We start from the raw sequence: 25,331 nt of genomic DNA, 5'->3' as shown, positions 1-25,331 counted from the left end.
TTACCTTTCTCTGTGCCTGAGAATATAGAGATGATTTTATTCCTGGGCTTTTTTTCCTCTGGAACAGAGGGCAAAGGTTTCAAACTGTGATTGGCTGACAAAGGGTCTTTGCCTCCACTGCTAAAAATGGTACTGCTCATTCGCACAGGAGGTGCTGGAGGCTTGTCTTCCAGTTCTCCGTTATCAGACATGATTCGGAATTATGATGTGGCCTGAAATAGATAGGCAAAAATCATACAGTCAATAACAAAGTAAAAAATAGTACAGACAAGCAGAAACAGTAATAATTGTCCTCTTTTCAACTGTGAATTAGAAAATGTTATCCATTTAGAGTGAAGTTTGCGACGAAACTGGTTATTAATATAGGTAATCTCCCGTAACAAAGGTGGTAAATGGTTAGCTGAGAGAATGTTTGAAAAGCCATGTCCAGTTAAGAGGACTAGGGTAAGTTTTGGGAAAGCATGACGATAATAACGTATCAAAAGATATTCACCTAATCAGTTGATTCTAAGAGTAAATATTCCAATGAAAAGACAGACAACATGAAGTCTTAAAAAAAGAGAATTCCAAAGAGGAAGATTATGTTCTAACCAGCCAAAGGATAGGTGCCTGACAGGTCCATTTCTGTAGCAAAGATAGAATGCTTGCTATTAAATATATCAACCAACACCACTCCTTACAAAGAATCTGAGTCCATGCTTCCCTAGCCTTGTGATTACAACTTAGCCTTCATATAAACTCTCCTAAAGGATGAGAATGTGCCACTGATGTAATATATGGTTTCTTTGAAAATGTGACGTTCTAACTACATGTGTTAGTCTCTTGCAAGCTTTGCAGACAGTTCCATAGAACTTGATCTAGTTCAAAAGTAAATCTAGATTTTGGCTCAAAACCAGAGTATGGCCAAATCTCCAGTTTCTGTCATCATGTGATGTCCTGTCCAGGCAGTCAAGTAACCCCTCTTAATCCACATGACTAATTCAGTGGAAAACGTCAACCTTGTTTATATATATAAATATTAATATCACATAAACGTTATTTACATACATATTTACATATATATTTATATATTTTAGTCCTTTTACAAAAAGTAGATTATACACATTTAAAGTCAGCAGTAAAGGGGAGGGTATGCCTAACTTCCAGATGAGGTCTGATACAAAAGTATATATTAGGAAACAACACATCTCCTCACTAAACAAGATTTCAATTGGTAATTAGATCCTGATTTTATTATAGCTACTTATTGCATTTAAGTGAATAAAATTTTGTATATATACAATGTAAAGAATACCAACTATAGTTAGATAAAATTAAAAATGAATAAAAAATTTCTTTTATTTGAGAGAGAGAGCACACACACAAGTGGAGTAGAGGGGCAGGCAGAGAGAGAGAGAGAGAGAGAGAGAGAATAGTTTAAATAATTTTTTTAAGTTTATTTATTTTGAGAGAGAGAGCGTGAGCAGGGGAGGGGGGGCGAGAGGGGGGGGGGAGAGAGAGAGAGAGAGAAGGAGAGAGAGAGGGAGGGAGGGAGGGAGGGAGAGGGAGAGAGAGGGAATCCCAAGCAGGCTTTGCAGAGTCAGCACAGAACCCAATGTAGGGTTCAAATTCAAGACACTGTGAGATCATGACCTGAGTGGAAATCAAGAGTCTGGACGCTTAACCGACTGAGACACCCAGGCACCCCCAAAACCACTGTGTATTTTGTCTTCCATAATGACAATTACTTTTCAGCCTACAAAAGAGGAAGAAGGAGAGGCTGTAAAGGGGGAAAATAAACTTTTCTGGGGATAACTAGCTAGAGAATGGCTGGGAGAAGAGGGTAAAAAAAGATCTGTGTGTGTGAGAAAGACTTCCTGAATTGAAATCAATATTGGTGGCCAAAAGAAGAAATGGGGGTGGAATCTAAGAATGTCACGCAGATGACCTAGTCAGATGATTCTTCCAAACCAAGTGATCACAACATGTGGGGTTTGTTCTGCTTTGGAGTGAGATGCAACTGGCTGTTAAGCGTGGACTGTCAGGTGTGCATCACAAGAGAGGACTTATCTGTTGCTAGAAATGGAAGAAAGATAAGGCTTAGGAACAACACTTGGAAGATTACTTGAGAACCTGATAAATCAAGACAGATGTTTATCTCTTATGTGACCATAACATCAAGGCAAAACAGAATGACTCTATAGAGCTCACTTTCATCTTAATCACCACTTAAAACAGACATGGCACATTCAGATTCTGGTTACACTGTAAATGCTTCATATTTGTGCATATTTAAAAATTAGGATAATATAACAAAATCTCAAAATACATTTGCATGCATTTCAAGAAAGAAATGTACCAAAATATTAACAGTAGTTAATTGTGGCTAACAAGTAATTTTTAGCTTGATTACAACCATCACAACTGTGGTTAAAAAAAAAAATCAATATAAAACAGGGCTTAATAATTATTTAGGGTGAGATGACTATCAACTGTATCCTTAAGACTGGCTCACAGACTTGGGGGGCCTGGGTGGTTCAGTAGGTTAAGTAAGTGTCCGACTTCAGCTCAGGTCATGATCTCATGGTTCATGAGTTCGAGCCCCGCATCGGGCTCTGTGCTGACAGCTCAGAGCCTGGAGCCTGCTTAGCCTGGAGCCTGCTTCAGATTCTGTGTCTCCCTCTCTCTCTGTCCCACCCTTGCTTGTGCTCTCTCAAAAATGAGTAAAATTAAAAAAAAAAAAAAAAAAAAAAAAGACTGGTTCACAGATGGAACATGACTAGAAACTGCCAGTGCACCTTCAGCTGCATGCTGTCCAAAGTTATGATTAAAAGCATGGGTTGAGGAATCAGATTCCCTCAGTCAGAATCCTGGTTTCACCATTTATTTAAGTGTGTGACCTTGGGCAAATTAAATTACTTAACTGTAGTCAGGGATCCTTGAAGAAACGACTGGTTCTAGGCCTGGGACAGGGAAAATAAGGATGAGCCTAGAGTATCTTATATTGTCAGAAGGTAAAAAAGTACTTAAAAAGGATAAGGACACAGGAAAGAGTTCCCAAAAGCCAATACTGGAATGAATGGAGCAGAAAAATAAAGTAGCATTATATTTAACCCAAAGTAAAAAATAAATATATACAGTTCATATCAGTACAAATGAATAAATAAAATGGTGGGGTGCCAAATCTTCCTTATAAAAGAATTCCAAATAATAATTGTAGCTACATCCCCTCCTAGGAGATGGAACTTAACTTCCTTCCACACTTGAATATATGCTGGATCTAGTGACTCATTTCCAAGAGGCAGAGTATAGAAAGGGAAAAATAACTTCATGGTGGAAAAATGTGGCAAACACTGCACTAACCAAGTGATCAAGGTTAACATCTCCAGTAATAAGTTATGCTGACGTCACTCACCACCTGATTGAATGTGATGAGAAACCTACTTTACCTCTATGGTATTCTTCCTCAAATTCCATAACCCCAGTCTAACTATGGGAAAACATCAGATAAACCCAAACTGAGGGACATTCTACAAAAATTCCTGACCAATACTCCTTAAAGGGGCACCAGGGTGGCTCAGTTGGTTAAGCATCCAACTTGGGCATAGGTAACGATCTCGTGGTTTGTGGTTCCAGCCCCACGTCAGGCTCTGTGGTGACAGCTTGGAACCTGGAACCTGCTTCAGATTCTCTGTGTCTCCCTCTCTCTCTGCCCCACCCCTGCTTGTACTCTGTCTCTCTCTCTCTCTCTCTCATTATAAACATTAAAAAAATAAAAATTAAAAAAAAAAACTATCAAAGACATGAAAAACAAAGAAAAACTGAGATATTGTTCACAGAGCAGAGGAGTCTAAAGAGACATGACAATGTTATATTCTGTAGCAAAAAAAGGACATTAGTGGAAAAACTGGTGAAATACCAATAAAACCTAGAATTTAGTTAACAGTAATGTACCAATGTTGACTTCTTTGCTTTGACAGACATTTTAGGGTTTGTGTTAACATTAGAAGATAGGTGATAGGTATACAGGAAATCTACTATCTCTGCAAATCTGAAATTATTCCACAATAAAAAGTCTATTTCAAAATGAATTATGTAATAAGTTCCTTTAAAAGTTATAGAATTATCTACAATATGACCTAGCAATTCCACTCCCAGTATATACCTAAGAGAACTGAAAACATATGTCCACAAATAAGTTGCATATGAATGTTCATAGCATTATTCATAATAGCCAAAAGATTAAAAAAAACACCCAAAATATCCATCAACAAATGGACAGATAAAATGTAGCATATCTATACAATGGAATATTTGGCCACGGAAAGGAGTGAAGTACTAATACCGGCTACAACGTGGCTGGACCTTTAAAACATAAGTGGAAAAAGAAAGACACAAGAAGACCACATACTGTATGATACCATTTATATGAAATGTCAAGAACATGCAAATATTTCCACAAAGACAGCAGGTGATTAGTGGTCACTAAGAGGTGAACGGAATGGGATGTGACTACTAATGGGTATGGCGTTTCTTTCTGAACGCCATTTCATGAAAATGTTCTGGAATTAGACATCAGAATTGCACAACCTTTTTAATATCTTAAAACCACTTAATTGCACAGTTTAAAATGGTAAGTTTCAGCTATGTGAATATCTATCTCAAATTAAAAAAAAATTTTTTTTAATGATTTATTTTTGAGAGACAGAGCACGAGTGGGGGAGGAGCAGAGAGAGAGGGAGACAGAGTCCGATGCGGGGCTTGAACTCAAGAACCATGAAATCATGACCTGAGCCGAAGTCGGATGCTTAACCTACTGAGCCACCCAGGCACCCCGCTACATAAAATACTTTAAAAGTGAACTTAAAAGTAAAGACACAGGGGTGCTTGGGTGGCTCAGTTAAGCCTCTGACTCTTTTTTTTTTTTTTTTTTTTTCAACGTTTTTTATTTATTTTTGGGACAGAGAGAGACAGAGCATGAATGGGGGAGGGTCAGAGAGAGAGGGAGACACAGAATCGGAAACAGGCTCCAGGCTCCGAGCCATCAGCCCAGAGCCTGACGCGGGGCTCGAACTCACGGACCGCGAGATCGTGACCTGGCTGAAGTCGGACGCTTAACCGACTGTGCCACCCAGGCGCCCCAAGCCTCTGACTCTTGATTTCAGCTCAGGTCATGATCTCACGGTCATGAGATCAAGCCCTGGGGCGGGCTCCATGCTGAGCATGGGGCCTGCTTGAGATTCCTGCCCCCCTTCCCCAGATAAAAACAAAAACAAAAACAAAAATAAAATAAGAGAGGGGCACCTGGGTGGCTCAGTCGGTTAAGCGCCGACGTCAGCTCAGGTCATGATCTCGCAGTTTGTGGGTTTGAGACCCGCATTGGACTCTGTGCTGACAGCTTGGAGCCTGGAGCCTGCTTTGGATGCTGTGCCTCTCTCTCTCTCTCTGCCCCTCCCCAATTCATGCTCTGTCTCTGTCTCTCAAAAATGAATAAAAGTTAAAAAAACTTTTTAAAAAAATAAAAAATGAGATACAACAAAATTAAACATTTTATTGATTTCATGAAGTACATTTTTTAAAAATTTTATCTATCTATAAGTTTACATCGAAGTTAGTTAGCATGTAGTGCGCAATAATGATTTCAGGAGTAGATTCCAGTGCATCCCCTGTGTATAACAGCCAGTGCTCATCCCAACAATTGTCTTCCTTAATGCCCCTTACCCATTTAGCCCATCCCCCCACCCACAACCCTTCCAGCAACCCTGTTTGTTCTCTGTATTTAAGAGTCTCCTATGTTTTGTCGCCCTCCCTGTTTTTATATTATTTTTGCTTCCCTTCCCTTATGTTCATCTGTTTTGTATCTTAAATTCCACACGAGTGAAGTCATATATTTGTCTTTCTCTAATTTCACTTAGCATAATACTCTCCAGTTCATCCTACGTAGTTGCAAACGCGAAGTACATTCTTAAATGAAACTGGTTTTAAAGAAAAAACAAAAAAAACCCCTCCAAGTGTATGGCCACTGCCTCGATTTGTGCCAAAATATAGGCTGTTTTACCTGCCAGCACTGCAAGTGTCAACAGTATGAAAGGCAAAGAGTATCTTAGTATTATTATGAAAATAGGTTTTGACTTCATAAACCCCAGTGGTACCACGCACCACATTGAGAACTGCTGCTTTAAAGTATATCCCAGCTCTACACTTCACCCTCATACGCCAATTATTGTTTTACTGAGGTGGCAAAAGACACATATTTATTCATTCTTTCAAAACACAGCCTTTCCATATACAGTACTTTGTTCACCCAAAAAATTTTCTTTACTGCTCTATTTTAATATACTGCACAGTAGCTTTTTAATTTGCTGCATACATTCAGTCCAATAGAACTAAAGAGGAGCTAATAGATTATTTGTTTCACAACATTCTTCTTGGTGATTATACATTACAGGTAAAGTTGAATTAGCTATCTCAAGGAAATCCCAATTAACATGATGTTATTACCTTACAGGCAACACATGTCTAAATAAACCCCCAAATTTAACATTAAACGTATGGGTCACAGATATCCTTAATGAAATTACTCAAGATGACAAATATGACAGCAACAATTCTAAGTAATATGCCTCATAAGTGATTAGATCTTAGTAAATACAAGCATGACAATCCTTGATACTATGACATCAGCTTAGCTGAGGACTTCATCACTTCATCTCAAGATTTCTCTAACCAGTATCTATGTCTTCAACTGCTGCTCAGAGGAAGAGGTTAGAAGCTTTAACCAGCTTCCTAAAGAGTTTCCATGCATTCAGGTTTTACTTAGAGCTACCTATAAGCAACAGACTGAGGACTAAACTCTGATATTTAGGGACATTTACTACTGAATTGATCTGATATCATGAATGCACCACATAAATCATATGCCTCATTTTACCCAAATACACCAAAGAATTTTCTGGCCTAACTCATCTTTGTGTATAAATTTCTCCATTCTTAAACTTTCTTCACTATTTTCTGTATCTAACCAAATCTTTCAATGTTCAGCAAGAATTATTTCCTATGTAAGATCATTCCTGTCTATCCTTGTTCAAAATGATCCTTCAAATCCTCTGAACAAGACTGACCCCCCCCCCCCACCTCCACACAGGCCCCTCACATCCTCTGAATACAAGTTACACAGGAAAACTAATTCAGAGAGTAATAAAGCTGGATTAGAATTTACCTGGTCCATCTTTCTTTCTTTCTTTTTTTTTTTTTTAACATTTATTTTTGAGACAGAGAGAGACAGAGCATGAATGGGGGGAGAGCCAGAGAGAAAGGGAGACACACAATCCGAAGCAGGTTCTAGGCTCTGAGCGGTCAGCACAGAGCCTGATGCGGGGCTCGAACTCACAGAGTGCGAGATCATGACCTGAGCCGAAGTTGGACGCTTAACCGACTGAGCCACCCAGGCGCCCCTCTTTCTTATTTTATATGCGAAGGACCAACAGCCACCAAAATAAGTAGGCTGAATTTAATTACTAACAAACTAAGACCAGAATTCAAGGTCAGTAACAACTCAATCTCACATTGTTGTTTTTTTCTTAATCATGTTAATATATTGGATCACTCTCAGGGTATCTGGCTGGCTAAGTCGGTGGAGCATAGGACTTCTGATCTCCAGGTTGTAAATTTGAGCCCCATGTTGGGTGTAAAGATTTTTTTTAAGACTTTATGATTTTTTTATGTCATCTCTACACCCAACGTGGGGCTTGAACTCACAATCACGAAATCAAGAGTCACAAGTTCCACCAAGTCAGCCAAGCACCCCTAGAGATTACTTAAAAATAAAACCTTTAAAGGACTCTGGCAATGAGTTACAACTGTGTATCCTTAATTATTCTTTTAGGTATCTTTCCTGCTCAAGACTTCAAGCAATTGAAAGGCACCACCACCACTATTATTATATATTGTACTGTCTCCTTTAATCTTTAACACAGATCCTTGCATGTATTAAGGCATTAATGTTTAACACAGATCCTTGTATGTATTAAGACAGTAATAGTTACTGATTTAAGGTACTATATACTCTGTCACCAGAGGAAATATTCTTACCAAATTTATTAGTTCTCTATCAAAAAGCATTTCACTACACAACATATAAACTACCCTATATTAACAAAAATATCTTTGGAAAGATTTACACTTTTCCTCTAATAGCTAATTCATGGCGTTAGTCTTTAATCCTTTTCCATAAAACAATGTTATTTTTTTCTGTGCGATGCTTCTACTGATGGTGTCAAATGCCTAAAAAGTGCTAAGTGACGATGTGATAAGGTTCTTTACATCTTATATTTTAGCCAGAAACAATATAAAAACAATTCATGATAAAATTCTGATTTACCAGTGTTTTGCTCCATCATTACCCAAAAATGTTTTCTTAAAAAAAAATGATAATAATGCCTCTCTCTAAATCTGTTCACTTTTTGCTACTTTTCAGTGAAAAACAAGTAGGCGAAACAAAAAGCCCCAAAACACACTGTACTCTTCTAACAGGCCCATTGTTTAATTGTGACACGACTTAAAAACAAACAATTCCTCAATTGTCTACTGAAGGAGACCAGGGGAAGCTAAATATACGACAGAAATGAAAAAAAGGAGTGGTGTCTGGAACTAGTCAGTCTTAACTAGCAAAAATCGTTAATTTTTTTATAATCTAACTTGGATCAACTATGGTACTTAATGTACAAACCATACACTACTAAAAAATGATTTGAAAAGCACAACTTGCTTTATATTTTTTACTTACATTTTATATAAATAACAAATGAATCTTAAGTTTTCAGTACCTTAAAAATAAAATCTAACACTATTTTTTTTTTAAATTTTTTTTTTCAACGTTTTTTATTTATTTTTGGGACAGAGAGAGACAGAGCATGAACGGGGGAGGGGCAGAGAGAGAGGGAGACACAGAATCGGAAACAGGCTCCAGGCTCCGAGCCATCAGCCCAGAGCCTGACGCGGGGCTCGAACTCAGCCCAGAGCCTGACGTGGGGCTCGAACTCAAGGACTGCGAGATCGCCGCTCAACCGACTGCGCCACCCAGGCGCCCCGAAATCTAACACTATTTGATAGACTTCTAGCAATCTCTCAATAAGCTATAAGAGCTCCCAAAACACTGGCCTCTCCTCCCTTCCCACCTCACAAAAGCTTCAAAAGCTTTTGAGAGAGAAAGTATCGATTAAAAATATCACTAATCACCTCAAATGTACAACACACGCTATGGAAGGCAAGTTCACAAATTAAAAGGAAAGGAGTGTTTTTATTTGGTGGCAATGGCCATAACATCAGGTCTGTTAGTAGCAAAGCCAGAAAGGAAAAGGAAAGTGGGGAAGAGATACAGAAGACAACTGGGGCACTGGAAAAGAATAAAGAAGTGTAAAGAAACTCTGATTCAAACTCAAATAAATGAAGGAGTGGATAATATATCAAATCTATAAAATGTAAGGATAGGCTAGTTAAGATGAAAAGGATGTTTCCATAGAGCCCAAAGCAAAGTGAAACCAAGAACAAAGAGTAAGCAAGTTACCAATCCATTTATTCTTGAAGGATTTTTGACTAACCCTTGGAGACCTTAAATTTCCACTTTGATGGCTGTCACAGGGGACAGGTGATAAAGCCAAGTCTGCCTGAATTGAAAAATCTAATAGCAGCCCCTTCCACACAAGACCAGGACCTAAAAAGTATAACCTGTTCAAGAGTAAATCAGGAATGAATCCCTCTGGGCCAAACGGAACAAGAAAACCTTCAGTATTTTGAGTCCAGTGATACTGTGGAGTGGGGGCTGGGGGTGAGGATCTCTGAGAAATCCTAACAACAAAATGTACGTTTTTTGGTATGAATTCATCCCACCTCTGAGGTCCCCCAAATTCCCAAATAGGTTTAACTGAATATGGTCATGCTAGTGAATGGTAAAATCAAACGACAAGAACTTTAGATCTTTTTGGGTACTACTCAGATCTCAAATAATACCCAAAGATAAAATTCTAAGAAAAAGGAACATCTCATAGTGAAAATTCAGAAAATGAAACAAAGCACCATGACAGAACTAGCCAAAACAGACTGGTGAAATAGATGTAGAATGATTTGACACAGAATATGTATTAGAAGTTTGAAAAAAAGCAAATATGAAAAACCACCATACAAAACTTTTGGAAAGGGGCATCTGAATGATTCAGTCAGTTAAGTGTCCAACTTTGGCTCAGGCCATGAACTCATGATTCGGGAGTTCGAGTCCTTCAACAGGCACTGTCGGTGCAGAGCCTGCTTGGGATTCTCTCTCCGCCCCCCCCCCCCCGCCCTTCCCCGTTCACCCCCCCCATTCTGTTTCTCTCAACCTCAAATTTAAAAACTTAAAAAAAAAACCATAATACCTGAATATTTGAATTTGACATTTGAAGTAAAAAAGAGTGCAGACTTAGTGGAAGGAAGAATTAGTGAACTGGGTGAGGTAGGTCTCTTTAGAAAGTAACTAGAATGCTGCATAGACACAAAGAGAAAATATGAAAGAAAAGTAAGATGAGTAGGTTGGATGACCTAAGATATAACTATTTGGAGTTTCAGAAGAAAGGACATAATGAATGAAGGAATGGTTTACCAGATAAATTAGTAGCTGAGAAATTTCTAGAAGTGATGAAGGACACAAAATCCATAAGATGAAGAAACTTAATAAATCAAAAGCCGGATAAAAGTAATTTACACATACCAAAGTAAAGACACATCAGAGTGAAATTAAGATCAAAGAGCAAAGAGTTCCAAAAATCAGCCAAAGGAGAAAAAAGGGCAATTGGACTTTAGCTTACTTCCTGATACCAACAACAGCCAAAAAACATTGGAACATTCTCAATGTCCAGAGAGAAGGTGCCAACGTACTTCAGATTCAACAAAACTCTTTTAAGAATGAGGACAAAATAAAAATAATTTGAGACAAAGAAAGTTTTCAAAAGATTAGAATTCCACTATTCTCTTAACCAAAATCAGTCAAGTTGGAAATCAAGAACAAAAAGAAAACCAGAAAAATATACCTTAAGTTTTGGAAATTTTAAAACATCTCTAAAAACTTACGGTTAAGAAAAGATATAATGGAAATCAGAAAACACTTAGAACTGAATGAGAGTGACAAAGCTATGTACCAAAATTTAGAGGACTGGATAAACAAAATGTGGTATATACCTAGTGTAGAGTATGTTCATCTATAAAAAAGAAGTGAAATTTGATATGTACTCTAATGAGCATCAACTTTGAAAACATTAAGTAGAATGAGCCAGACACAAAAGGCCAAATAGTGTATAATTTCACTTCCATGAGGCATCTGGAGTAGTCAAATTCATAGACAGAAAGAATAGAGATCACCAGGGCCTGACGGTAGAGTGAAATAAGCACTTCTTGTTTAATGGGTACAGAGTTTCTGTCTGGGATAAGAAAAGTTTTGAAAATGTTAAGTTTTATGTTATGTATATTTTACCACACACACACACACACACACACACACACACACACACACACTTGCCGGATGTGATTAAAGCACTTAAGGACACTTAGAGTTCTGAAGTTTTACTTTATAAACACTCATAGGAATTAAAAGGAGTTCTACTGGTAGTTAGCAGAGATCACAGATAACCAGTATTTTGCAATGGGCCAGCAAGTCCTCATAACTCTTGAATGTCCCACCATGCAATGGTTTAGTTATATATAAAAATAAATACGTATATGTGTGTGTGTGTGTGTGTGTGTGTGTGTGTGTGTGTGTATATATATATATATATATATATATATATATATATGAACCTAGAGCATAGTTCTCTTTTACATATAAAATATATTTTTTAAGAAATTTTTTTAACGTTTATTCATTTTAGACAGAGAGAGACAGAACCTGAGCAGGGGAGGGGCAGAGAGAGAGAGGGATACACAGAATTGGAAGCAGGCTCTAGGCTCTGAGCTGTCAGCACAGAGCCCGATGTGGGGCTCGTACCCACAAACCAAGTCAGATGCTTAAACTGACTGAGCCACCCAGGTGTCCCTAAAATATATTTTTTACAGTTTTAACTCTCACTGAATTTTCCAGCCATGCAACCACTATGAAACCAAGAGGACCTTGACCTTCATTTTGCTCAGTTCACTTTTACTGAGATGTTTATTCACCATCTGTAATATCATATCACTTAAAGCAACATGCTCATGCTGGATAAGTAATCAATGGCAGTACATCTACATGAGATTGCATTAGGTCAAGCCTATGAACAGATAGATACAGGTGCTTCATACTGATTTTTTGAGTAGTTGTGATCAAGTATTTACAAATGTGTATTATAGTTTTCCTTTTATTTCTTATAATGAATATAATAAACAAATATAAAAAAATATAAATATACATTAATATATATAAATAATGGGTTGCATTACCTGTAACAGCAAAAGACTGGAAGCATCTCAAATAGTAATAAATAGGAGACTGGTTTAATTAGCTATATGTATCTCCCACTAAAGTATTATATGTGAAAATGAATGAGAAAATCACTCTATCATGGAGTGATCTCAGGGTATGCTACTAATGAAAATCAAAGATGGGAGAAAAATAGAAGTATCATATGCTACCATTTATCTAAGGGGAAAGAAAAGGCACGTCAACACATAGACATGCACATATGCACTAACACATGCTTATTATCTTTTTCATTGAAGGATAAACCTTCGATTGGTTACTGTGGGGGGGAGGAAGGGAACAAAATGGGGAGGGGGGGACTGGGGCACCTGGGTGGCTCAGTCAGTTAAGCGCAGATTCTTGATTTTGTCTTGGGTCATGATCTCACAGTTGACAGCACAGAACCTGGTTGGGATTCTCTCTCTCTCTCCCCCTCAATAAATTACCAACAAAAGTAGAATGAATACCACTACTTGAAATAAATAAGATACCACAGAGACCCAATCTAATAATCCATTGGCTGCTAAAAATGTCCTCACATTTTTCACTTCACAGACAATACGTGAAACTTATTTAGCTTTACTATTAAGTGAAACAAAGACCACTGTACAAAATTAAATGCAATTTGGCAGAGGTTAAAAATTCCCATTTTCTTCTGTTATTACATCTTTCGGGGTTACAACATCTACAATGGGAACTTCATTATGTGTTACACATTTAGCAAATACTCATTAACCAGGTTATGACACTGCTTCTATTATGAGCTATTATGATGTATCATATTTCCTCTACCAAACTCCCTTTGTGAGAAGGTACTAATTTTATCTCTCTCTTTACTCCCCAACAGCACCTGGCAAAGTGTTATATACGTATACGTCAACATCACAGAATACCAAAATGTGTTTTTCACCTACATAAACAATGTTAGCCAGTTTAGGCAAGTAAACTACTGCAACTAATCAAGTTGACTACTGAAAGACAATTCACTTATCTCTCTAGTCCTTCAATTCAATTACCTATAAAATGTATTAATACCTGAATTACTATTTTTGAAGTGACTGGGGACAGGAGACTGCAGGGTGTGAAAAATGCTTTGAAAATGTTTTTATCTGGGTTTATTACCATTTAGTTCTTTTCCTCCAATGGTTTTGCTATGGTAGAAGAAACAAGTGTTATTAATTGCAACTAAAAAGATTGTCTACAAAATGCCAACAAAACTATGATAAATTATTAAGGTAAACACAAATTTTGCCAAGATAAAGAGGAATATACAAAACTCAACTGCATTTCCCAAAGTGAAATGGGAAAGGGAAAAGATACCATTTATAACATAATAAAAAAATACCAAGTTCCTAGAACAGAAGTTCCCAAATCTTCTCAACTCAACGGTGCCCTTGTTATTCCCAGTAATTATTCAACAATGACAAAAGAAATTCCAAATGGTTTCATTTATTTAGTAGTTAGGTCCAAACAACTTTGGGAAACATGCACCTGATGGGCACTGCACAACTCAAGACCTCAGACACTGCCCACACTCATTTCCTGCTCCATGCTGATCTTTGTACTTTTAATCTCAGCAATTGCTTCATAAAGACAGACATTATCAAATGTATCACAACTTAATGTTGAAACTGTGAACTCCCAAGAGCTCAAAGTCCACACAGTGCTCAACAGATGTCAATCACCGATACCCTCTAATATTTAAAATCCCATGGTGACTCTGAGCTCAGTGGGATATCAGTTTGGGAACCATGTAATTAGAACGTTTACACAGAGGGGAAATATACTCAAAGATATTAAGTAGAACTAATAAATGGAGAGAGATACTAATGTTTACGAATTTTAACACTCAAAACTGTACAGATGCCAAATTTCCTCAAATTAATCTACAGATTCAAAGTAATCTTAATCAGGGGTACCTGGATGACTCAGTCAGTTGAACGTCTGACTCTTGATTTCAGCTCAGGTTGTGATCCCAGGGTTGTGGGATTGAGCCCTGTGTGGGGCTCCATGCTGAATGGGATATTCATTCATTCATTCATTCATTCATTCATTCATTCTCTCTCTCCCCTGCTTATGCACTCACTCTAAAATAAATTAAAAACAAAACAAAAAATACCAAAGTAATCTTAATCAAAATCCCAAATGGGTTTTATGAAAAACTAGACAGCTAATTCTAAAATCTATACGGAAGAACAAAGGCTCAGGAGTAGCAAAGACACTCCCAAAATAGAATCATGTGGAGAGACTTGCCCTGCTATGAACATTTTTTATCTAAGAAATTGGATCCTGTACCAGATACCACACCACTTATGCATCTTTTCCAATCCTTTTAGCCTCACCTGTCTCTTATTCAAGCTGCTACTCCAGCAACCAGCTCTATGCTGGATGTGGCCATTTTTTATTTTTCTATAATTTTTAAAATTTTATTTATTTTTTAAAATTTACATCCAAATTAGTTAGCATATAGTGCAACAATGATTTCAGGAGTAGGTTCCTTAGTGCCCCTTACCCATTTAGCCCATCCCCCCTCCCACAATCCCTCCAGTAACCCTCAGTTTGTTCTCCATATTTATGAGTCTCTTCTGTTTTGTCCCCCTCCCTGTTTTTGTATTATTTTTTTCCCTTCCCTTATGTTCATCTGTTTTGTCTCTTAAAGTCCTCATATGAGTGAAGTCATAGGATTTTTGTCTTTCTCTAATTTTGCTTCGCATATTACCCTCTAGTTCCATCCGCGTAGTAGCAAATGGCAAGATTTCATTCTTTTTGATTGCCAAGTAATACTTCATTGTATATAAATACCACATCTTCTTTATCCATTCATCCATCAATGGACACTTGGGCTCTTTCCATACTTTGGCTATTGTTGATAGTGCTGCTATAAACATGGGGGTGCATGTGTCCCTTCGAAACAGCACACCTGTATCCCGTGGATAAATGCCTAGTAGTGCAATTGCTGGATTGTAGGGTAGTTCTATTTTTAGGTTTTTGAGGAATGGACGTGGCCATTTTTTAAATGCATACACAACACAACAATGCCTCACTTCATTCCTGAGCTACGTACATTGCCACCCACCCATGTGCAATCTGGTAGTGCAGGGGTGAACCTATAACTATCCGTGATGAGAAGACATCCCATCTCATTAGACAGATCCTTTTTCTATCCTGTGTTGGATGATCCTGTGACAAGCTTTCTATAACTTCCTGGAGGACAGTACAATGGGATTGAGCAATCAGTTACACTTCCATATGGGCTACCACTCTACGTATGCTCCACTCCCTCTTTCCCATTATTTCTGCTCCCTGGGATATATTCTTCCTAATAATGAAAAGATACATAAGCCTCCTGCTGCAAGCTCTGCCTTCTGGTGAATCCAGGCGAAGAAAGATCCCTGCCTTATGTCATACCAAATAAAATTTTAGATGGATTAAAGATTTAACGTGAAAGGAAAATTCTCATTATTATTATTATTATTTTAATCTGTATTTTTGAGAGAGAGAGAGAGAGACAGCACGAAAAGGGGAGGAGCAGAGAGGGAGACGCAGATTCTAAAGCAGGCTCCAGGCTCTGAGCTGTCAGCACAGAGCCTGATGGAGGGCTTGAACTCACGAAAGCGAGTTCATGACCTGAGCCAAAGTCAGATGCTCAACTGACTGAGCCACCCAGGCGCCCCGTAAAATTCTCATTTTTAGAAAATTATATAGGAGGATATCTTTATGTAGAAGAATACCTTTTATGACTCTAAAGGAAAAGAATGATAAATATGACTACATTCTATACTATAAAAAGACATGCCATAAACCAGGAGATATCTGCAACAGAAGTAAATTGACAAAAATTGTATCCAGAATATAGAAAGAATTCTTATAAAGAAATACGTTCTGTACTTGCACTAGTGGCAGTGGCAGCAAGTGCACCCTTGGCAGGCAAAATGATGCCAGTGAGTTCGTGGACCTATATGTGCCGTGAAAATGCTCCTCTAGCAACTGCATCATCGGCACCAAGGACCACGCATCCATTCACATGAAAGCGGCTGAAGCTGACAAGGTGACGGGCAGGTTCAATGGCCAGTTTAAAACCTACGCTATCTGTGGCGCCATTCATAGGATGGGTGAGAGAAAGGACTCCACTCTGGTCAAGGCCGATGGCATCGTTTCAAAGAACTTCTGACTAAAGAAGATCATGGATGTGAGATACTTGTCATGAATAAACAGCACCCCCCAAAAAAAGAAATAAGTAAAAGACACACAACCCAATAAATAATGGGCAAATGACATGAATGGGCATTTCATGGAAGATGACAAGTGAATAAAATACATGAGAACATGCCCAACCTCATAAAAAATCATGGAAATGTTAAGGCCAGTAGTAGATAAGGAAATGTAAGTTAAGGCCATTAGTAGATAACATTTTACATCTTCTCGATTAAGAAGGCTGACCAAAATCAAATGCTACCAAGATGCAAAGAGAACTTTTATAACTGCTGGCAGGAGTGCAAAGTAGCAAAACTACTTCAGAGAACAATTTGGTATTAGCTTGTAAAGTTGTTTGCCTTTACATTCTGCAACTTAGCAGTTTTATTCCTGGATATAAATCCAAGAAACTCTTGCACATATGCAAATTGTAAGAATATTTATAGTAGTACTGTCATACCAATAAAAGGCCAAAAACAACCCTTTATATGCCAGGCCATGTGCTGATAACAAACATTGCAAAATCTTAATGTTTTAACACAAATAAGGTTTATTTCTAGTGGACACTAAGCTTGAGGAAGTTATTTTTCCTTAAGATAATTTATGGATCTAGGCTGCTGTGATTCTAAAGTTTACTATCTTAACAAGTTGTCACCAAAATGGAAGAGAGAGACTAAGGGAGCATGTGGGCTTTTAACTGTCTCAGTCCACAAGTGACATACCTTAGTCATGGTTCAACAAAACTTGCCACATGCAAGGCAATCCATAAATATCTGTTGAATGAATGCATGAGTACAGAGGAATAAGAGATCATTTTTACCATCTCAAAATGATTTGTGAAAGTGCATGACTTTGACTTGATAAATGACATAAAAGATAGACAGTTTCCACAGATAAAAAATGGGGGAAGGATACTCCAGTACTACCTATAGATCGCAGTGAACAGGCTTCACCTCACAGACTGATTGTGAATGATCCTGAGAGGCTGGCTGCCACATCTTCCTGTAGGCTGTGATTAGAATTCTGAGGCTGCATTCCACTTCTGGGAGGGTATGAAATAAAATAATCCAGCAAAGACAGACAAAAAAAATCTCTCCTTGCTTTAAGAAAAATGTTATTTGGGGCTCCTGGGTGGCTCAGTAGGTTAAATGTCCGACTTCGGCTCAGGTCATGATCTCACAGTTCGTGGGTTCAAGCCCCCTGCCTGGCTCTATGATGACAGCTTGGAGCCTGGAACCTGCTTCACATTCTTTGTCTCCTTCTCTCTCTGCTTCTCCCCTGCTCACACTTTGTCTCTCTCTCTCTCAAAAATAAACATTAAAAAAAAATAATTTTTTAAAATGTTTTTTGGAAAATGATGGAGATATATATAATATATATATTACATATATATTCCTAAGCAGTATCAAATTACATACAGAGGTTTAAAAAACTGAACACTTGGGGCGCCTGGGTGGCGCAGTCGGTTGGGCGTCCGACTTCAGCCAGGTCACGATCTCGCGGTCCGTGAATTCGAGCCCCGCGTCAGGCTCTGGGCTGATGGCTCAGAGCCTGGAGCCTGTTTCCGATTCTGTGTCTCCCTCTCTCTCTGCCCCTCCCCCGTTCATGCTCTGTCTCTCTCTGTCCCAAAAATAAATAAACGTTGAAAAAAAAAAAAAAAAAAACTGAACACTCAAGGGGCACCTAGTTGGCTTAGTCCATAGAGCACATGACTCTAATCTTAGGGTTGTGAAATTAATCTCTATGTTGCATGTGGATCCTACTTAAAAACAAAGAAAAAGAACAACAACAACAACAACAACAACTAAATACTTAGAAAAGTTTTCCTTTGGTGCGCCTGGGTGGCTCAGTTGGTTAAGCGGCCAACTCTTGATTTTGGCTAGGGTCATGATCTCACAGTTTGTGAGTTTTAGCCCCTCATGGGGCTTTACACTGACGGCACAGAGCCTGTTTAGGACTCTCTCTGTCCCTCTCCCCCACTCTCTTTCTCTCAAAAATAAATACATAAACTTAAAACAATAATAAAATCTTTAAAAAAAGTAAATAAAACTTGTTTCAGTATGAACATACCATTCTGTAAACTGCGCTATTTAATATGGGTGGATATACTGGACATATATGGCTATTTAAATTTAATTAAAATGAAATAAAATTCAGATACTTAGTCATACTAGCCATATTTCAAATGCTCGGTGGTTACATGTGGCTAGTGGCTGCCATATTGGGCAGCAGAGATATAGAACATTTACATCATGGCAACAAGTTCAAGTTGAACAGCACTATTCTAAATCCTTCTATACAACCACTCATATACAGTCAGAGGAAGAGTGGCTATTTTAATATTAGATATTTCTAAGTCAAGATTATACCGAAAAGGTTTAAAAACTAAACTTTAGTATAAAGTTTTAATGTTTTCCTTAAGTTTATCAAAAATGGAAAGCAAACAGTTCACTTCTGTACCAACTTGGTTAAAAGGCTGACAAGTCAACAAGAACCAGTCTAGATTTAGTAGTATAGAATATATCTCTGAAAATGGGCCTAACATTATATATCCTGGCCACTTATTTATATAAGCCCAGTTGTGAATTAACACCCAAGAACTTTGCTTTCATTCTTTAGAATTACTGTCCAACTTTTAAAGTGTAAATGCCAATAAACAGTGACATGGAATTATAAAGGCTTTCTTTCATGAGAATCCTTCAGTCTTTGACATCTAGGCAAGGATTAATTCCTATACCTCAACAAAGGCAAAATTCAGTTTTCAATTTGTTTTCCCAGATTAAGTCTGCCAGAACCCTGTTTACTAAGAGGCGCATTCATATGAAAATCTTTGAGCAAAGAGAAAAGCATGATGGACTTCTAAGATGCAACATTCCATCAATGTGATTACACTGCAACTACAATGTGATTAACTTCCTGATGGTCATTTAAAGAACACCAAAGTAATGTCTAGAGATTTTCTATTTGACAAGCTTCTATAAAAAGTTACAAAAATACTACATCAAAATAAAAAGCTTCTGCATAGCAAAGGAAACAACAAAACTAAAAGACAACAAAGATGACCTACAGAATGGGAGAAGATATTTGCAAATGACATAACTGATAAAGGGTTAGTATCCAAAATATATCAAGAACTTATGTAAGTCAACACCCAAAAAAACCCAAATAATCCAATTTAAAAAATGGGCAGAAGACATGAACAAAAGAACACATGAAGATGTACATGAAGATGTTCAACATCATTATTCATTAGGGAAATGCAAATCAAAACCACAATGAGATACCATCTCACACCTGTCAGAATGGAGAAAAAGGAACCCTTGTACACTGCTGGTGGGAATGCAAACTGGGTGAGCCACTACAGAAAACAGTATGGAGATTCCTCAAAAAATTAAAATAGAATTACCATATGATCCAGCAATTCTACTACTGCGTATTTACCCAGAGAATATAAAAAATGCTAATTCAAAAAGATATATGCACCCCTAAGTTTATTGCAGCATAATTTACAATAGCAAAATATGGAAGCAATCTAAGTGTCTATCAATAGATGAATGGGGTGCCTAGGTGGCTCAGTTAGTTACGTGTCCAACTTTGGCTCAGGTCACGCATGATCTCACGGTTTGTGGGTTTGAGCACCACATCAGGCTCTGTGCTGACAGCTCAGAGCCTGGAGCCTGCTTCAGATCCTGTATCTCCCTCTCTCTGCCCCTTCCCTGCTCACACTCTGTCTCTCAAAAATGAAAGAACATTGGGGCATCTGGGTGGCTCAGTCAGCTGAGCGTCCAGCCTCAGCTCAGGTCATGATCTCACGGTTTGTGAGCTCAAGCCCCGCGTCAGGCTCTGTGCTGACAGCATAGAGCCTGGAGCCTGCTTCTGATTCTGTGTCTCCCTCTCTCTCTCTGCTCCTACCCCGCTCATGCTCTGTCTCTCTCTCTCTCTCTCTCAAAAATAAATAAACATTAAAAAATTAAAAAAAAAAAAAAAAAGAATGAACATTAAAAAAAATTTTTTTTACACAGATGAATAAAGATGTGGTATATAAATATAATGGAATATTACCCCCCAAAAAAGAATGAAACCTTGCCATCTGCAACAACGTGGATGGATCCAGAGGATATAATGCTAAGTACATTAAGTCAGACAAGACAAATACCTTATGATTGCACTCATGCATGGAAATTAAGTAACAAAACAGACAAACAACAAAAAAGAGACAGACAAAAAGCCAGACTCTTAAACACAGAGAACAAATTGATGGTCAACAGAGGGGAGGTGGAGCAGGGGGGATGGGTAAAGTAGGTGAAAGGGATTATTGTGATGAGCACTGAGTAATACATAGAATTGTTGAATCACTATACTGTACACCTGAAACTAATATAACTCTGTATGTTAATTATACTGGAATTAAAAATAATAATACAAAAAATATAATTAAAAAATTTTAAAGTACTTACATAAATAAATTTTGCATAAACACCAAAGATAAAGTTCCTCCAAATGCTAGTATATACCATTTTGCATTATTATATTTCAAAGCCAATTTCTTCTGTAAACAAATATACAAAAGCAGCAGCAAGCACCACCACAGAAAGCTTTCCCTCCCAACTATCTCCTCTACCTAGCCATATTTGATCAAATGATTAACATTGATTCTTTTTAAGGGTAATAGACCTGAATGTTTTTCCCATGTTTCTACAATACACAAGGAGAAAAATACTTTTCTATATTCTAATTTTTATAAATGAACATGTACTGTTTTTGTAATGAGGAATAATAGCTGTCATCTTCAATTAAAAAAAATAAAAACTTTAGGTGAAATAGGTGAAGGTAAAGGGGATTAAGAGGTACAAACATCCAGTTATAAAATAAATAAGTCATAGGGATGAAAAGTACAGTATAGGGAATATAGTCAATAAGATTGTAATAATAACACTGTATGGTGACAGATGGTAACCACACTTATTGTAGTGAGCATTTTGTAATATACAGAATTGTCAAATCACTATACTGTACACCTGAAACCAATATAACATTGTATGTCAATCATAGCTGAATTAAAAAAAAACCCTATTGATCTTACAAGAGCTTCATATACTACTACTTTTTTTTTTTAATTTAAGAGAAACAGTGAGCATGGGGGAGGGGCAGAGAAAAAGAGGGAGAAAGGGCATCCCAAGCAGGCTCCAAGCTGTCAGCACAGAGCCTGATGTGGGACTCATCCTACAAACCGTGAGATCATGACCTGAGCCAAAATCAAGAGTCAGAGGATTGACTGACTGAGCCACCCAGGCGCCCTGCTCATATACTACTACTTCTTCAACTGTCATAATCTCATAGAAGCTCTACTCCTATGAGCTCTGACAGCACTAATACCATTCCCTTGCTGGTTACTGATTTAGTGCCTCTCAATTCCAAGTCATCCAGTCTGTCTATTCTGAAAATAGACCTGGGACTTTTAAAGTTTTTCCTTGGCCAGCGGGCACGATGTTAAGCTTTATCAGTAGAGGGCGCAGGAGAGACATTGTAGGAGAAAAGTTTTGCTTCCTGGTTCTGGTGTGTTTGCTCACCAGACTCCTCCAGCATCAGACTTGTATTCGGCAAGGTGACCAGCAGCATACCCAGCAGCCACCAGGTTCCTCCTACTCTCTTCTTGGGAGCTTTTGTAGTGGAGTTAACTAACACCTCCCTGTCAACAGCTTTCTCTGGTACCCTAGAGAACAGACGTTCGGCAAGTTCTGCCCACACAGCAGCACCACTGCTATTTAGGTATCCACAGGCATGCTGTCTCCAACAAGGTCTAGATCTCCGCTCTGGGGGAAGGAGGGTTCCTTCCTAGGTGCCGAGTGAGCTATGAGCCCTAGGTAGCAGCTGTTCCTTATATCTATTACTATATTCTTCAGACTTGTATTTACTTCTTACTAGCTCACGCGTCATTATTCTACCCTCTTGTTATAATCAATAATTCGTTCCACGTTCAAATGATTCTGTGGTTTCTCTTCTGATTGGACCCAGAATAATAGAGTCCCATCTGTAAGTTTTACACTTACACACTTCTTTGAACTTCAATCACTCGGCATCTAACTTTTCTTCTCTCTTTCTGTAAGATATTTTTTTTAAGTTTATTTACTTATTTTGAGAGAGAGAGAGAGACTGCAAAAGCAGGGGAGGGGCAGAGAGAAGGAGAGACAGAATCCCAGGCAGGCTCTGCACCATCAGCACAGAGCCCAGTGTGGGACTCGAACTCATGAACTGTGAGATCATAACCTGAGCCGAGATCAAAAGCTGGATATTTAACTGACTGTACCACCCAGGTGCCCCTCTATAAGATTTTAAACTCATGGCTGGCAAGGAACATTTTTCTTAATTTGCTGCATCAATCTGATGCTGTCCCATATAATTCTTTTAATACAGAGGGACTAACAAATGTTTAAACTCACTTCACATGATTCATAAATACTCTATACACCCTCATTAGTTTAGGACCGCTATAAACAAATAAAACACTTTTTAATGATCCGCAATGGTTTCAGAATTTCACCAACCAAACCATAAATAATCAGGATAGCATAAGAATGTACTCTTTGATGTCCCTAGACTACAAGGTTTCAGAGACTGGAACAGCCAACATGCTTAGACCTCCTAGGCCCTGTAAGATAGGAGATATGAACTGCTCATGCTCACAGACTATTCATGGCTACAGGGTCAGAAAGAGACTGAGGATGAATAATGCTTATTTTTGTATAAATGTGAAACAATAAGGTAAAAAATTATGCTCAGAACAAGGATGTTAAACAGCCAAGTGACAAGTTATTTACAAACAAGTAACATAACTACATTGGAATTTCAGGGTGATAAGGCTGGATGTAAAATAAAGGAGGACGAGGTTTTATGGTAAAGCTGCCTTCTGTGCTTTTGGAAACCTGGCAGAAACCCCCCTCTAACAAGCACAGTATCATCAACACTGAGAGTATGTCCTATGAGGGAAAGTGGGAAAGGGTCAGAAGGCTATCCTCACTGGCCCCAAACTTAATTTGCCTGATCTTTGCTGAAACGGTACACTCTAGCTTATCCCAGTAAAATGTAACTAGCTTGTGTAAAATCTGTATGAAATGCGTGTTTTCCTCAAGCCTCAAAACCAGCCCTCTGTGGGATTACCTCAGTAGCAAGTTAGAATTGGGAGTCATAGCTGGAAGTACAGAAAATATAAGAAACATGCAATTGCCTTGAGTTCAAACACAGAAAAAGTTGCGTGACTTTTCAAATGCCTTTTAGTAATGTAAAACAGTACCACTCAAAAAGAGTTACACTAACTGTTTTCTACCAGTACTCAATGGAATACAAAAATTGAGAGAAACTCAATTTAGAAACTCTCACAGTAATTTGCTATTGACACTAACAACAAAAAGGGCTTGTATTTTGTATGTCTAATTTTTCTTTCATTTCCATTGTATAGTATTTTACAAAAGTTGTTAGTCCAGTACCAAAAGATTCTGAGAGGCACTGTTCTAAACCACTCAACGCTGAACACAAGATATTTTCCCAAAAGATCTGAATACATATTTCTCAAAAGATATAAAAATGGCCAATAAGCACATTGGAAGATACTCAATGTCATTAGCCATCACAGAAATGCAAATTAAAACCACAAGATACCATTTCACACCCATTAGGATGGCTACTATCAAAAAGAAAATAACAGGTGTTAGTGAGGATGTGGAGAAATTGGAACTCTCACACACTGCTGGCAGGATTGCAAAAGGGTAGAGTCGCTTTGGAAAACAGCCTGTTAGCTCCTCAAAAGGTTAAACATGGAGTTAGCCTATGACTCAGCAATTCCATTCCTATGTATATACTCAAAAGAAATGAAAGTATGTCCACACAAAAACCTATATACAAATGTTCACAGAAGCACTATTTGTCTAACAGTCAAAAAGTGAAAGCAGCCCTATTTCCATTAACAGATGAGTAGATAAATCAAATGTGGTGTACCCATACAATGGAATATTATTTAGCCATAAAAAGAAATGGAAGTAGCCATACACACTACAATATAAATCGACCTTGAAAACACTGTGCTAGAATGAAAGAAACCAACCACATAAGACATTTTCCATGAATCTACTTACATATCCAGAACAAATTTATAGAAACAGAAAACATATTGGTGGTTGCCTGGGACAAGGGGGGAGCAGTTGGGGTAAAACAAGTGACTGCTATCGGGTGCAAGATTTCTATTTGCGGTAATGCAAACATTAAAAAGTAGTGATGGTTAGGTAACCTTATGAATACAGTTAAAATATATAACACACAAAAACCCCCACTTAAATGTATACCCTTTAAAGGGTGGATTTTATCATAGATGAATTATATTTCATTTTTTTTTAATTTAAAGGAAAAGAAGCCATATAGATGCAGAAAGGGAATAACAGAAACAGAGGCAGAGATGGAGGGTTTACTTCTGGTAAAGAAGCTACTCTGAAGAAATTGCTGCAGCCTCCTAGAGTAATTAAAAAAAAAAAAAGACTTCTAAACAAATGATTTGAAGAATAGAAACATCACTGGAATGATATACAGCCTTTCAATGGGACAGCTTTCCAGGAGACAAAACTATTTAAAGTCACACTTCTTGCCGTGTTCAGAAAATGAATCATCATAACTTCAAAGCCATGCCTCCTACATTCTATGCTACTGTTCT

The 25,331-nt window shown here is 37.9% G+C and overlaps 1 protein-coding gene and 1 pseudogene across 1 annotated transcript in view; one reads left to right on the top strand and one right to left on the bottom strand.

The window, feature by feature from the left end:
- PAK2 (p21 (RAC1) activated kinase 2) overlaps nt 1-25,331 on the bottom strand; it is a 91,141-nt gene that overhangs the window by 48,190 nt on the left and 17,620 nt on the right. Inside the window, exon 2 of the mRNA XM_060639621.3 lies at nt 5-212. Within this exon, the coding sequence (XP_060495604.1) occupies nt 5-191 (187 nt within the window). The 5' untranslated portion in view covers nt 192-212. The remainder of the gene's footprint in view (nt 1-4; nt 213-25,331) is intronic.
- LOC132684113 (small ribosomal subunit protein eS21 pseudogene) lies at nt 12,190-16,610 on the top strand (annotated as a pseudogene).

Source organism: Panthera onca, chromosome C2 (genome assembly GCF_046562875.1).
Source record: "Panthera onca isolate mPanOnc1 chromosome C2, mPanOnc1 haplotype 2, whole genome shotgun sequence".
NCBI lineage: Eukaryota > Metazoa > Chordata > Mammalia > Carnivora > Felidae > Panthera > Panthera onca.
The sequence above is the reverse complement of the archived record's forward strand: the minus strand, read 5'-3'. Positions and strand labels throughout refer to the sequence as shown.